General features: G+C 36.4%; 1 protein-coding gene and 1 long non-coding RNA gene across 2 annotated transcripts in view; both read left to right on the forward strand.

Annotated features, from left to right (window-relative positions):
- Positions 1–1,753: 1,753 nt before the first annotated feature.
- LOC309476166 (SLAM family member 5-like) overlaps positions 1,754–15,635 on the forward strand; it is a 222,374-nt gene continuing 208,492 nt past the window's right edge. Inside the window, exons 1-2 of the mRNA XM_082139401.1 lie at positions 1,754–2,123; positions 2,529–2,831. Coding sequence (XP_081995527.1) covers positions 2,075–2,123; positions 2,529–2,831 — 352 coding nt within the window. The 5' untranslated portion in view covers positions 1,754–2,074. The remainder of the gene's footprint in view (positions 2,124–2,528; positions 2,832–15,635) is intronic.
- Positions 11,997–12,606, forward strand: LOC309476518. Its single transcript, XR_014198230.1, has 3 exons — positions 11,997–12,076; positions 12,183–12,263; positions 12,491–12,606. It is a non-coding gene; the product is annotated as an uncharacterized lncRNA (long non-coding RNA).

The raw sequence follows: 15,635 nt of genomic DNA on the forward strand, positions 1-15,635 counted from the left end.
CATTTTCAAGCTTCTAAAAGTAAATAAAGGCATCATAAAAGTAATCTATAGGTTATGAATAGAGCGGTTTAATCAGTTTAAAAGTTTCATGGCACACCCACTTTATGAACATATTTAATTTAAACTGTATTCATATACAAACATTGATCAATACATATAGAGCTCATCAAATATGGTAGGCCTACATGGAATCTGAAGGCTTGATGCACAAGAACCAGTGAGTTTTTTCTTCTTCTCACACTTCAAATAGGCTAAGTCTATTTTAACTTTTTAAATTGACTTTTAATGGATGTACAAAATATGAGAATATTAAAATGTCTTTATTTGTGATCCAAAGATGCACAATCATGTTATAGGTTGGAATGACATGAGTGAGTAAATGATTTTAGGCTGAGAATTTATATTTTTGGGTGAACTATCCCAAGAATCAAAATAAAAAATAGGCCTACTTCAATGCGGCAAATGATTTAGATAATTTTTTTAACAAACCCCTGGTTTCACAGACGAGGTTTATAGTCTCAGACTAAAATGCATGTTTGAGCTGTTTTAACTGAAAGCAACTTGCACTGAGATATCTTAAAATGGGTCATTGAGTATTTTTTTGTGTGTCAGTATGCACACCTGTAATGTTTTTTTTTTCTTTTCTTTTTTTCTAAGGCATATTTATGAAAGCTACTTAATGTCCTAACTAAGGCCTAGCCCTGTTAAATTATAGCCTAATGTATCATGGTATTTTCATAGTTATAATAGGAACCAAATGTGGTGATTGTTCTACCACTAGATGGTGGTGTGCATCAGTGGTGTTGTTGTGGTTCACCTGTTCATATCACATGATATTTAAACTTCCCTTGGGTTGTATGAAGGGACAGGTGGAGGGAGCATATGGTTCTTACCATAAATCCACTGCTTTTAAACTCTGTAAGATATACATTTCATAAATGGACAACAAAGCATTCTGAAACGGATATTAGCTACTGTGTGGACATTGTTTATTCCAAACTATGAGTGAAGAATATCTTCACATTGCCACCTGAAGTATTACTCGACAGCATCAGAGTTGGATAAGAACATCTTTACTTGGGATTCACATGTTCAATAACATACACTTCGGGTACACGCACGCGTATTACGTATCACAACACCACCTCGCCCTGGCTTATATGAAAGCCAGTTATTGCTATTCGGAAAAAGATCTTTTAAAACAGTAATAACGGATTTAAATGAAAACATTATTAAATTAATTAATTACAGCTTAATACGGTTTATAGCCTATTTCTTTTAAAACATGAAACAGTTAATTTAAACTTTCAGGGAATCACGTTTAATACAATCATTGCATTATTCAAGTTTTTCTTCCTCTGCCAAACAGTTTCTCATCAGGTTTCAATGTTTCTGTAGTAGATTAAAGAGTATATACATTTTGTTCACTGGTATGATCTATAATAAGTGTTAAGAGATGATCAGCCATCATTCAGTTTATCAATGATTTATGAATTCGGTCAATTCAAAGTCAATTATTTTTATTTATTTATTTATTATAAATTTTTTTGGTAAAGCAGTTTTGTGAGGGCATCAACTGTGAGGTTCATAATAGCAGGACAGGAAGAAACTCTTCACCTACAAACTTTACAAAGATTAAACAAATGGACACATACAAGATGCTTGTCCACTAACAGATCAAAGCACATTTCTGAAGAAACTGACCGCAACAGTTTCAGTCTGACTGTGAGTGTCACACCTCAGTACGACTGCGAGTGTGAGATGGCAGATGTTTTTAGGCTACTATTTGCAACATATTAATTATTATAAAACCATCCACAAGAATTATTGAATCATGAAATTTAGCTTGGCTAATCTAATATTCATGCAATTTACCCTTCTTTTTTCCACTATTAAAAACAATTAAAGTCTGAATAAGAATCAGAAGAGCATTTATACGTAACTATGTATCATGTGTAAAGAGTGTGTGTTTTTGACCCACTATAGGAAGAGGGGGAGGATTCACACACCAGATGAACAGATCAAGTGTTTTTGGCGGATAGTCTTATTAGATTTCACTGAACAACTGTAGAAAATGGTTTGCAAACTTGTTTTGTTCTGTTTGTGCTGGTGGCGTTTGACTGGTAAGTTATAAAGTAATTTTTATGATTTAATGTATTCCCATTTCAGAGTAATAAAGCCATTACTGTTCAAATTAGTCTGAGGATTTTCATTTGCTGTTCTTCCCTTATAAATCAAATCAAGCGAAGATATTATTGTGGGATAGGCTTTACTCATATAGTTCAGGTCTTTTTCAGGGACTGTCTTTCAGTGAGACAGTTTTCTAAAAGTGTCCAGCAGAATTTCACTTGCGTGTCGCGTAATTAACTTGTCATGTACCTTCACATATTTATTTTGCTCGAAGCAACCATCTGCAAATTTCCTTTTCTTTTGTTTGGGATGTCAGTTCACGTTTAATTACAAACTAGAACTGATTTCAGACTTTGTAAACCAACAAGAGCCGTAATTTTTTCCTGAACCTTTCGCAGGAGTGTTTGGAGATTCAGTGTCAGTGATGGAGGGAGATTCTGTCACTCTAAACACTAATGTTACTAAAATACGTAAAGATGAAGACATACTGTGGAAATATGGAGCTGAAAACTCCCTGATAGCTCAAATCAAGAGAGAGAAACATATCTTCCCTGATGGGAGATTCAGAGACAGACTGAAGCTGGACGATCAAACTGGATCTCTGACCATCACAAACACCACAACTGAACATACTGGAGATTATCAACTACTGATAAGTGGAGCGAAACGTTCAACAAAAGCATTTAATGTTTCCGTCTATGGTGAGTAAAAAAATAATTTGCTCTGATCTTCAAATTTTCTTGTTTTAATAAAGAAATATATCGGGTTAAATACTCAGTTAAGCTCAATCAACAGCATTTGCGGTATAATGTTGATTATATAAATTACTCATCCCTTGTTTTGTTTTTGTCACAATTAAAACTTGTGCATTATTTGTGCTGTAAAACAGTTAAAATTATTATTTTACTGTCATTTTAGGGCGTCAAAAGCTTAAAAATTGTAACATTAGATACTATAGAAAAAGAGATATTTCACACTAAAATCATGTTAACGCTCATATTATTAATGTTTTTAGCTGACTGAGCAGGGCCTGAAGTTAACTTTTTTGACCACCAGCCACTGTGGCAGGTGGATTTAAAAATCCACCTGCCACAGTAACTTTTTACCAGCCAGCCAGTTTTTTTTTTTTTTTTTTTTGCCTCATAAAGGTGAAAAATAGAAATCACACAAACATTGTTCTTTAACTTGTAAGAATACATATTTAAGTGCTGCATCTTTTTATTCATTGATTTGTTGTGTCACAGACATAGTCATATGTCATATTCATATATACTGACTGCTGCTAATCTGAGTCCACAAAAAAGGAGCAGATGCACTCCTCTTTCTCCACTGCTGCTGCATCTTCATGAGGTCTGGTCTCCTTGACATGTCCCCACCCCCACCAGAACTGGGGCCCCCCACACCCAAGACAAAAATGGTTTGGCCACTGATCAAAATTTGATGTTGTCATTTAATTTGAAGTTCAGTTCGCTCAAAATGCCCGGTCAGCACAAGTCCGGTGCTCAGAAGAGGAAAGAAAAGAGAAGAAGAAAATAGAGGTTTTCTAAACAAATATATAAAAATAAAAAAAAAGCGGTGACGGTGAAGCTGGAACTAGTAAAGTCAACGTAAAGCAAGGAAAGAAACAGCGCAGCAAACGCTTACGAGCATTGTCAGGAGTTTTCCTGCATTTACATTTTTGGGGCGGCCGAAGATTTTTGTCCCGCCAAAGCCGTCTCGATTTTTGTCCCGCCAAAGCCTTATTTGATCGGTAAGTGATGCAGAATAGAATGACTGCTGCGCCTGACAGGGCGATAACAAGCAGAGAGAGCCCCGGCCGCGCGCGCGCACTCTCACGTCTTCAAACAACCCAGTCTCACGGCAATTCGTGATGTGGTCACGTAATTTAATCTATTTTTTCGTGGCAGGGACACGTTAATTTAATTATTTTCGTAACGGCAGCACGATTTTTTTTAACCAATGCATTTCAATTGGATGCATATTTCGTGCAATAGCACGAATCTTGGGGGACACGTTAATTTAATTATTTTCGTAACGGCAGCACGATTTTTTTAACCAATGCATTTCAATTGGATGCATATTTCGTGCAATAGCACGAATCTTTCTCCCAGTGGAACCGTGTCCTGCAGCGTTGAAATTTGACCCAAAAACTCAAAAAATGATGCCAAGGGGAGTCAAATGGCTGCCCCCAGATCATTTTTATATGGCACTACTGGTTTTTGATGTTTAAAAAACCCTCGCAATGATATCAAAGTGCCCGGCTCTGCGCCAAGTTTTAGCGCGTTCATCAGCGGTGAGTTTAACAACGCATATGTAGTGCAACCGCATTCAGCGGTGAGTTTAACAACACGCAACTGCAGGTAAACCGGCAATCAGAGGTGAGTTTGACCAACACAACGCTCAACTGCAGGTACAACGGCATTAAAAGGTGAGTTTAACAACGCTTCAAGGTCCGAGCAAGTCGTTAAAGCGTTTTCTTGTCATAGGAACACTATGCTGGATAAGACGTTATCGGAGATTTGTCCTATCTATTCATAGACAGTGTAGCTATTACATGCTACGATTGTGTTCAATTAAGCAGTTAAATATATATATATATATATATATATATATATATATATATATATATATATATATATATATATATATATATTGTTAGTGAAATCCTCTAAATGAAATACTCTTGTTATGTTTTGTTATGCCTGAACGATAGGCCTGCTGAAATAATATAGGCATTATTATTAATTATTATGATAATTAAGTCGGAGTGGCTGTATTTGATTTCGGTCTTTTTCGGTTATTTTTTCGAAATTGAATTGATTTAGCCTATGTTTAGCCTATTGATAGGCTATTTTAAAAAATATAGCTAGCGCTATCAACATTTATTTAGAGGTTATCATTGTATTCATTCATTTATTTATTTAAATAATGGTATTTCGGTCTTAATACCGGTGAAATATTACAGTAGGCTAAGCCAAAACACGGGCCGAGCGTGGCTCATTCTAATAGCCCATTAGAAACAATGCAATGCGGACATTCAGAATCGGACATCGGTGTTTTAAAGCAAGGCAGCGAGGGATGGTTAGGTGTAGGGTTGAAAAATGTTCAGAATCAGCGGCCAGCGGGTCATTAACGATGTAGTCTATCGCATTTTTAAGCAGCCTGTTCAAATTATGTAGTCTTTAAAAAAAAAAAAAAAAAAAAAATCATAATTTATTAAAAAAATATATTAAAAATAATTTTATAAAAGCCCGCAAAAATCTGGAATTTAACATACGTTTGGGATGGCATTTATTTATTTTTTTATTTTTACTAGCCTATATTGTTACTAAATTTCAAAATGTGTAAAAGTAATATGTGTCCCAAGGACTTGATATTGAATTCTGTCATTTTAAAAATGCAATAAAAAAAAGAACTAATTGCACATCTTACAGCAAAAAAGTAGGCTATTAAATCTGTTTTTGTCACCAGCAATATACGTTGCTATGATTTGTTACAGTAAGTTAAGCTCCGAAATATTTTTTTTAAGCTCAAGGTAGTTTCTTCTGATGTCCTGTTGAAATAATAAAAATGATTTTAATTCGATTAATTAATTTTTGGCAATGCTTTTTTTTTTTTTTTTTACAATATCCGGATGACGGAGCTCTCGCGCCAATTACTTCCTTTCTAGAGTCGTTGATTAAGGTAGGCTAAAATTATTACCTCATGAACAATTAGCATAATGCAATGAAATATACATGCAAAAGTGTAACTTTTTGTTGCTGGGGTATTGTCATAACTGCCTAAAGGTGATGATACACAGGGCAACTTTTTAGGAAATGTTGCTGGACGGGGAACCAGATGAGACACAGACCACGACCGATTAAAATTATCCAGATAGAAATGTATTGTCCATTTTCAATACGAAAGTGCCCAAGCAACAATCGACATCAACATTGCTCAAAATGTTGTCTTGTGTATCATCACCTTTATGCCCTATTTAAACATTTTATGACATTGCTTTGGTGTTTCCATTTGTCTGATATAAAACCCAATAAAGTGCTAACTGCATGTCCTAGCACGTGTTAGTGTAGCCTACTAACTAGATCACAAACATTTTCTCAACTTTTCCTATTTGCATGTCGTTTAATAATGTGATATTAACCTTTGATATAGAAAATACATGATATTGTCATATTATACTTCAATAATATTCTCTTTTTTCTTTCTTTTCTTTTTTTCAGACAACATGGTGTCAAATTTAAAAAAATGTCCCAACTGCCCCCAGATCATGCCCTGTGCCATCAAACTTTGTAAGGCCTGTGGGGCAGAGCAGCCAAAAAAGGCACGTTTAAATAAGAGGTTGCAGGCACTTGACAGGAAGAAGGGGGAGTGGCTTGGTAACCTAAAAAAAAACCACAATGAGGCAGCCATGAAAGATGAAGCCATCATTTTGGTGTGTACAATCAACCCTACCTTTTTCAATATGGGTCGCCACATTTATTGAGTGACATTTTTGACAGAAGATTATAATATATTTTTCAAATGCTTTTATTTTTGAAAAGAGTGATTTAAATCAGATTTCTGAAAGATATAATTTACCATTATTTAATGTAGTCATGGCATTCATGTAATATGAATTATGAATTTAGGTATTCATGTTAAAAGTGGAGTTTAACTTCAAACAGATTTTTTAGAATATAATGTATTTTATTGCTATTATACACATGTACAACGAGATTGAAGCAAGTCCTTTTCCAGTGTCAACATGTACGTAAGAGAAATGTAACAACAAGGAAAAAAAATGTTTTTCAAAAGAAAAAGGGGGGGGGGGGGGGGGGGGGGGTAGGTGCACAGTTCTGAGAAGCTAAATAGAAAGATAAATATGTTTTTGCATGATTTTGATTGTATCAAACATACTACGTATTAAATATTTACCAGTAATAAAATTGCACATAATATCAGTGTTATCAAAAATATTTAATGTTAAACATTGCACATTAGGTGGGTAGAAGAAACTCTGGGGATCGGGGGGTAAGTGTGGAGTCAGTGCCCTTGTGAGTTCAATTTTTTTTTTGCTTTTGGGAACAGGCCAGCAGATTTAACTATTAAAGTCACTGACTGTTAACTTGAAAGGCATATTAATGAACTAAGTAACCTTTGCCAAAAAACTATTCTCCAAAACATTCTCATTCACATCCATGTTGGTGGAATGATCTCCCCACCGTCATCCGGAATGCAGAATCCCTGACAACATTCAAAAGACAACCGACAATTCATTTATTTTGACATAGTAATTTTGCTTTTGCTGGTCAATAGTGCATTCAAATTCAGTCAATATGATCAGATAAACTTAGTATAATATGACATAATATTATACTAAGTTATGTACAGTAATGTACAGTTTTTTGTCAATGGTCTTACAACAAATTTCAAGTCTTGCCTCAAACTGAATTTACACTCAGATTTTTTGATAACAGACATTTTTAATCCTGTACAAATAAATGTCTTTTCAGCTTGAGAAGCTTCATGCGATGGGCTACAAGCCACTCCTCCTCCTCCAGAAGGAAGGTAAAGGGAAGAAAAAACCTGCAATAACTTCCCTCACCCCAAGGTGTGAGCTGGACTCACTGGCCACGCAACATCTAAACAAAATGGTGGCCTTCTACGAGCTGGTTTGTGCAGGTGATATGTACAGTATTTTTTCTTTCATTCGCCATGCAGTGTAAAGTTGATTTTCAATCGTTTATATATCCTTGTCAATCCTAAAAATAAACAATACTCTGGTATATTAAGGTTATAATTCCACCCACATTCAATACATAGCCCTGTTAATATAGGTTACTAAGTGTAGTCTGAAAATTTAGTAAAACATAGTTGAGTTTTCTTTATATGTCAGTTTGATATTTGGTGTATGTTGTACCAAGTTTCCCTGTTTTCCCCATTGTTTCGCATATAGCTAATCACGCCTTAACAAAACTCATGTAAACTTGCATTCAGTATGAAAAATAGCCTATAGCTAATTTTTTGCCTGTCTTTCAGAAATATGTAAATGGCTACATGCTAAGAAATATAGTCTTAAAATTGTCTACGGGAATGTCAAATCATCTGCCTTTTTGATTTTTTTTTATAATACATTGTAGTTCAGTCTCATTCATACTCTCTTTTTTTTTCTAATCAAATTTGAACAGGTTGGAAGGCGAGTGAGGACACTGTCCTCACCCTGACCCTCACCCCCTGCGACGAGCAGGGCACCTCAGGGGAGGCAGGACCAGATACTGTGGAGGCGGGGCCGGAAGCTGAAGGCCTCGTGGAGGCGGGGCCGGACGTTGAAGGCCTCGTGGAGGCGGGGCCGGACGTTGAAGGCCTCGTGGAGGCGGGGCCGGACGTTGAAGGCCTCGTGGAGGCGGCGGACGTTGAAGGCCTCGTGGAGGCGGGGCCGGACGTTGAAGGCCTCGTGGAGGCGGGGCCGGAAGCTGAAGGCCTCGTGGAGAAGGGGCCGGACGCTGAAGGCCGCGTGGAGGCGGGGCCAGACGCTGAAGGCCTCGTGGAGGCGGGGCCGGACGCTGAAGGCCTCGTGGAGGCGGGGCCGGAAGCTGAAGGCCTCGTGGAGGCGGGGCCGGAAGCTGAAGGCCTCGTGGAGGCGGGGCCGGACGTTGAAGGCCTCGTGGAGGCAGGGCCGGACGTTGAAGGCCTCGTGGAGGCGGGGCCGGAAGCTGAAGGCCTCATGGAGGCGGGGCCGGACGTTGAAGGCCTCGTGGAGGCGGGGCCGGACGACGCTCTACCTAAAAAAGGTAACACAGCTAACTTTTTTAAAGCTCTAAAAGCTACATTCCACAGTATTTTGGTTAATTTGCTCACGTGCTGTCTACCAGAGCGTTAGATTAGGGAGGGACATATCTTTTTTTGTATTTGCATGCAAAATCCTAGTTCGACATATCCACTAGCCTAATTTAATTGAAGTCGGAGGGGCCGACTAGCATGTAAGCTAAAGGCTACTTGTCTCCAACTGAAATCATTAAGGCTTAGATTGGCCTCAGTACTCCTGTGATTTGGCCAAGCTTAGCTAATGATATCAGTTGTTAAAATGGAGGTTATTACACTTGAGAAAGAGTATGGTTATGTACTATATCCATCAACTTTTTCAGCAATTTTGCTGGGCAACTTCTCAGCCGTTTGATTTAGTTCTGGTTGGGTGTTGTTCATGATAATTTTTGTGGTATGACATAGGTTACACCTGAGGGTTTGTTTTTGTGCATGTGTATGACCGAGCAAGTGAATGTGTGCCTGTTTTAATGAACGTGTATGAAAAGACATACATAGACAGTCCTTAATTGTTTGCCACTATATACTTAGTGTCTCACTTCTTTTAAACCACAGGGTCAACAAGGAAGAGAAAGCGAAAGTCAGGCATGTTTTGCATTTGTCAGGTTTTTTGAATGATATTATTATTTGTAATAAATTCTATGATGAACCTTTTTTGAGTTGATATATGTATTTTTCTATCCCACAGAGGCAGAAATGGATAAAAGCAAAAAAAAACAAAAAAGTAATTTTAAATTTCAGACTTGATATTTGATCACTTTGAAGTGAATGCTTGACCTAGATATGTTAATGATGTTGTTCTGTTCCTAATCTGAGTTTTGATGCCTTCAGATTGCTCCTACCACACAGGCCTAGGTGTTTTTCCAATTAGGAGTGCTCTGAGAGAAAGAGTGAGAAAGGTAAGACATGCATAACTGAACACCATACTACTCTTTATTTGTTCAATTTAGGTCAAAATAAGGTCAAGATTAGGGCTGAACAATTTTGGAAAATAATCGAATTGCTATTATTTTTAACAATATTGCGATTGAAATTTAATATGCAATTATTTTTAAAGCTCTTTATCTTTTCTATTATTCAACAAAGATACAAAGATAAGCAATAAATCATTGTAAAATATGGATGGGAATTTTTAGGCACCTCATAAGCCGATCAACTTTTTTTTTCTTATTAATTAATCTTATTAATAAAACTTAAAATATTTATTTAACTATTTATAAGTAGGCTACTTTTAAAAACAATTACACATAAAAAAACTAAATAACTACAATTACATGTTAAGAATTTTAAAATAGTCTAGCCTATATAACGACTAGCTTCAAAACATAAAAGCTATCAATATTAAAGGGGGGAAAAAACATTACAAGCAATAAACAAAGAGTGCTTTCAGTATTTTGGCTGTCTAAACGTTTTCCATTCAAGAGTTGTAAGGGATTTTTGCTCATTCACACTAATGCACAGATCTCTTTTAAAAATATAAAATGTGGTTTGTCTTATCTGTTTAATAACTTAAGATATAACTCTAACTGTGTTTACATTAATCTTGCTCCATAAAAACATTTTGAGATGCAAGTACATTTAACCACGTAGACGTTGAGTCGCTCACGTGCATGTGCGAGTGCTTTCTTCACAAAGCGCGTGCGAGTAGTCTATTTGAAATTGAAAGCCTTCTGTGGATGGTTTTCATTATTTTTATTTTTAATATATAAGCCAAATACATTCCAAAAGACATATGATGCCTTAATAGAGCATTTGTAAGGAAAATACCGGCGGGCGAGCACGCACACTACATGAGTAAGTTAACATATCAAGCAAAGCCAAGTTGATGCTTCATCTGTAGTGCAGACTGCTTTACTCTCGCGTGTCACGTGACCAGGGTGTAATCGCAGCTTTTACGATTACAAAATCGCGTTTCATCATATCGTGATTTTATTGCAAATGCAATTAATCGTTCAGCCCTAGTCAAGATGTTAATTTAAAAAACCTGTCAATCACAGAAGTAAAGATGGCAAATAGTCAAATAATGTAAATATTGTATAAAGTATATACTACAGTCTCTTAACTAAAATACTTGAAATATCATGGTAAAACATGAAACTGGAAGCATGGCGGCTGTTACCAAGGCCTGATGCAAAAAAAATTGTAAGCATGTATTGTTGTTCCTTTCATAGGGACAAACAGAATTACTTATTGACTGGGAGCCTTGTCCAGCATGGTATGCATTCTACTATATGACAAATGCAGAAATAGTCTGCTCTGACTCTCTATTTCACTCTCACTCTTACACATGTTTTGAAGTCAAACTTGTTTTGAAGAATGTGCAATAGTGTTTAAAGTCAACATTCTCAATCTAATAACTGAAATATCACCTGTAACATCATTCTTTCCCTTGTATTTTCAGTGGGAAAAAGTGGACTCCTACTTGGGAGCCCAAAGAGTCATTTGTTTAAGTTTTTTCATTTTGTAATATATGTAGTTTTATTTATTTTTCATTGTACATTTCATTTTCAATAACATTTTATAATAGTAATTTTGTTATATTTCTATTCAAAATAAAGTGTTGTTTACAAGCACTGTGTTGAAGAAGGTAGATGTTCAACATTTTCTGGCATTTCAGAACTGGATAATTCAAGAATGCCTAACTCCATACAGAAACAGGTTCTTCTTTTGATATGTGGTTTATCAAGAGGTTAGTAAATTATTCAACCAAGCAAAATGTGTTCACAAATGGACGCAGAACTCTTCATTCTCTCTATGAAGACTCTTCAATACATGCTGTAAGTCAGATGCAATTTATTTGAGAAAAAAAATCCCTCACGGATGACAGTGTAAATAATTTAAAAGGAATGTGCAATATCCATAATGGTCATCACAAACACATTTCCAACCTGACATTTTCCAACATTCATACAATAGAAGGTGATGTAGTGTGATTATTTACAATAATTATAAATTTGCGATTGTTTTGGTGGATTGTGTGTGTGATTTATTTAGCTGAAATTGTATATTCATGGTGGTTTAAATGACCTTACACCTGTCCTCTTTACTGATGTTTTACCAGTCACTGCTCCTGATAGGCTGATGTGGTCCTACTCCATTATTTGGTTTCAGTTCCATCAGTGGTCCTTGGTAAGGTAGATAAGTAAGTATTGTACTGTGTTGAACCTCCTAAATTTTTTACTTTACCAACTTCTGTAAAATGTCAGCTGATCATTACATATCCACCCCCCCCCCCCTCCACCCTCCAGAAGCAAGCTGAAGAAGCCGGTCTTTCTCGTGTCCCACTTCCCTGTATAAGTACCACTACACTGTCTGGTCGTTGATCCTTGGTAAGTACAGTACATCTTTCACTTTCATTTCACAGCCACACAATACTATGTCTGTGAATGACTGTAGTAATTTAATAAGTAAGGGATCATGTGTAGAATGCCAGTCATTATATTGAAAATAACTCCCTACAAGGCGAACAGGTCTTGATTCATTCTGAAAGGACTTATTTCCCAATAATGACTGGAATTTTGGGCACAAATCTATGTTTTTCCAATTTGTTTTTTAGGCTCTCCTGTTATATAATGGTGGTGAGACTGTAGAATGGCCCAAAAAGAAGACCCAAGACGATAAGAATGTTCCAGTGGACAATGGATTGGTGGTTGTGGTGGTGCCGCTTCTACCTCATGCCACTTTTAGCACAGGGCTCTCCAATCAAACAGCCTGTTAAGCCTAAACACAACTCCACACACCTGTCCACTTTTCATCAGCTTATAGTTTCTATTAAATGTATATTAAATTCAATTTTTGCTAAATATTGAGATATTTTTGTCACTTTCATACATAAGATAATTGTGACATACTATTGTCCCTTTCAAATAGACAACATTCAACAAAGTACAAATTAATTAAAAGAAGCAATGTCTGTAAATGAAATGACCGGTAGTATGCAATACATTAATAAATATGGAATAGCTTTTAAATTTAGTATGTTAACAGTATTTTATTGTTAAAGGTAGTTGTGCAGTTTGTGATCTGAGTTTATTTGATGGTTGTTAATGTTTACAGTCAAATAGATTATTCCCATTACTGCAGGTGTTTTCCCAATGTGTGTGGAGTGGACACACTTCCTCTGATTGAATGTTCATGTATTGAAAATCCAAAGCATAAGTAACAATAAAAATTATTTACTTCTAACAATGACTCAGTGCATAATTGGGTGATGATAATCTCATGATTCTTATGCATTATCATTCAATGCATATTATAAGGTTCTGTTGTTTCATGCAGCCTGTGTATTGTTCTTTAGCCAAGCTGTACAGGTTCTTGCCTAGCAACAGGGGTCAGAAGTAGACATTTTTATATACATATTGTATAATAAAACTTTTAATCGTGTGTAATTAAATTATGTGGTTCATATAACATAAAGAAATGGACCAATAACCGATATAATTATAAACCATATCTTAAGTAGGCAAAATAGCATAACACATTTCAGAAAGATCTGACTAGTGTTTTAAGGATTCAAGCTCTTTTGAATGTGCCATTTTCTTTTACACCGTTGATGGGCTCTACGATAACCTGGGGTCCAGAGGCAGTAACATTTTTTCTCAGATGCTATCTGGTTAAATATCATATATAATATTGCCACACACACACCAGGCATGTAATATGCAGAGATACAGTACAATTTTATAAGCATGTCATGAACAATAATCACGACCATAAAACATAAAGATATGTGCAATTTTGTAAAATAAATTCAGATGTATATGTTTTGCTAAATATTTTCACAGCTGACCAGTGGGGCCTAACGTAGACCATGAAGCCGGTTTAGGTGGCTAGCCAGCTGTGTTTCAGTTTAGTTTCCGCCAACCCTGGGTTTTAGGTAGCCTACTATGAAAGAAGATTGGCTTTAAACGGTGTTCGTCGCCATAGTATCTTACTCTGCATATAGACAGCTAACCTGCTCCTGTGCAGGTTGTGTTCTGGATTCGAGATCTCAGACTGAAGTTTGGCCAATCAGCTGAGGGCAAAGTGTCACATGTCTGATGCGATAAAGTTCCTCCACCTCTTTATACTCCAAATTAATAGTCAGTACATAGCAAATGATTTTTAAAGACAAAATCGTCTGGCATTTAGTAATGCTAATTTAGAATAAAACACTTTTGTATGATTTAAATATTATGTAATTATTATACCCTTGACCAATCACAGGTACAATTTTTATTATATAAAGGTAATATAAATATGCTTTAGAATCAATAAATGAAGCAATAAAATGACTGCATGTTCAGACTACTAGACCTTTGTCAACCATAATAACTAACTTTACAAATTTTACTTAAAGTAATATAAAGTAGTGAGACCTTTTCTTTTAGTTGTCCTTTTATAGACAGCTATTTTCTCCTTGCTGTGTAAATTTGTTTAATTTCTTAAAATTGTAGGAAAAAAAGTGAATTTTGCTGTTTCTCTCAAGAAATGAATCGCAGTTTCACTATTTCACAGCATGTGATTGGCTGTTCGCTACTGATGTCACACATAAGTTCTGCATCATGGTACCAACAAAGCCTGGTTGAATTGTTTTGGTTTTGTCAACTCGAAAGTAATCCTGCAACCCTGAGTTTGTTCAACTACCATATATGGAAGCCTACAGGCCCCTGCTTTGGCAAGTCAAGGGTTCAGACTCGAATCCTCAGACAGCATATGGACAGTAATTTTCAGGACAAACCAGTTCCCAAATAATTCTCCAACCATTGACAGAACTGTTTGGGGTTAAGGTTAGGTTTTTCATAAAGCAACACCTTCCTTAGGAAGATCGCAGGAGTGTGTTGGCCGGTGCATGTTTTTGTGAGGCTGATCAGCTTTATTAATAATTCTCAAAATATAGATTGATTGCCTTTGATTGTGACAAGTTATTCTAGAAATAGATCAATTACCTTTATTTGTTACAAGTTTTCTTAGCACCAAGTAAATTATTACCATTAGGGTTAGGGTTAGAAGGTTAGGCTTAGGGTTAGAGATAGAGTTAGGGTTAGGGTTAGGGTTAGAGATAGAGTTAGGGTTAGGTTTTTTTTAGCCCTTCCCCCTCCTGAGGAAAGAAGTGACCAATGCTTGTCTAAATTGATTGTCTTATTTAAAGGTCAACTACCTTTAATTGTGACAAGTTATTCTATTGATCAATTACCTTTATTTGTGACAAGTTTTCTTTGCACCAAGTAAATTATTACCGTTAGGGTTAGGGTTAGAAGGTTAGGGTTAGAGATAGAGTTAGGGTTAGAGTTAGGTTTTTTGTGGATATTACAACAGCCCTTCCCCCTCCCGAGGAAAGAAGTGGCCAATGCTTGTCTGACTACCTTATTAGGTTAGAACTTTGGAACTATAGTGGGAAAGGCCTATCTGCCCTATGGGTATAAAATCACAGTGCTTCTGTGATTCTACCATTGGATCGGGTATGGACCCCATAAACACTTGGACAAGGGCACCACTCGACAGTTACTATGGGTAAGTTTTAGAGCAGAAATAGATAAAGGCTACGCCAGAATCCAGACTCCTCTGGTTTGGGTAAATCAGGAGTAGATGCAGTGTACCAACCACCGGGTTACTCTGGTTAGGTTTAGAGCAGGAGTCGGTGTAAGCTTAGATCTAACTGGATAAAGCGAAACCCAACAAACCTGTTAAACTGACTCGGTGTACCAATCACAGGGTTACTC

The sequence above is a fragment of the Leuciscus leuciscus genome (genome assembly GCF_965113295.1).
Source record: "Leuciscus leuciscus genome assembly, chromosome: 15".
Taxonomy (NCBI): Eukaryota; Metazoa; Chordata; class Actinopteri; order Cypriniformes; family Leuciscidae; genus Leuciscus; species Leuciscus leuciscus.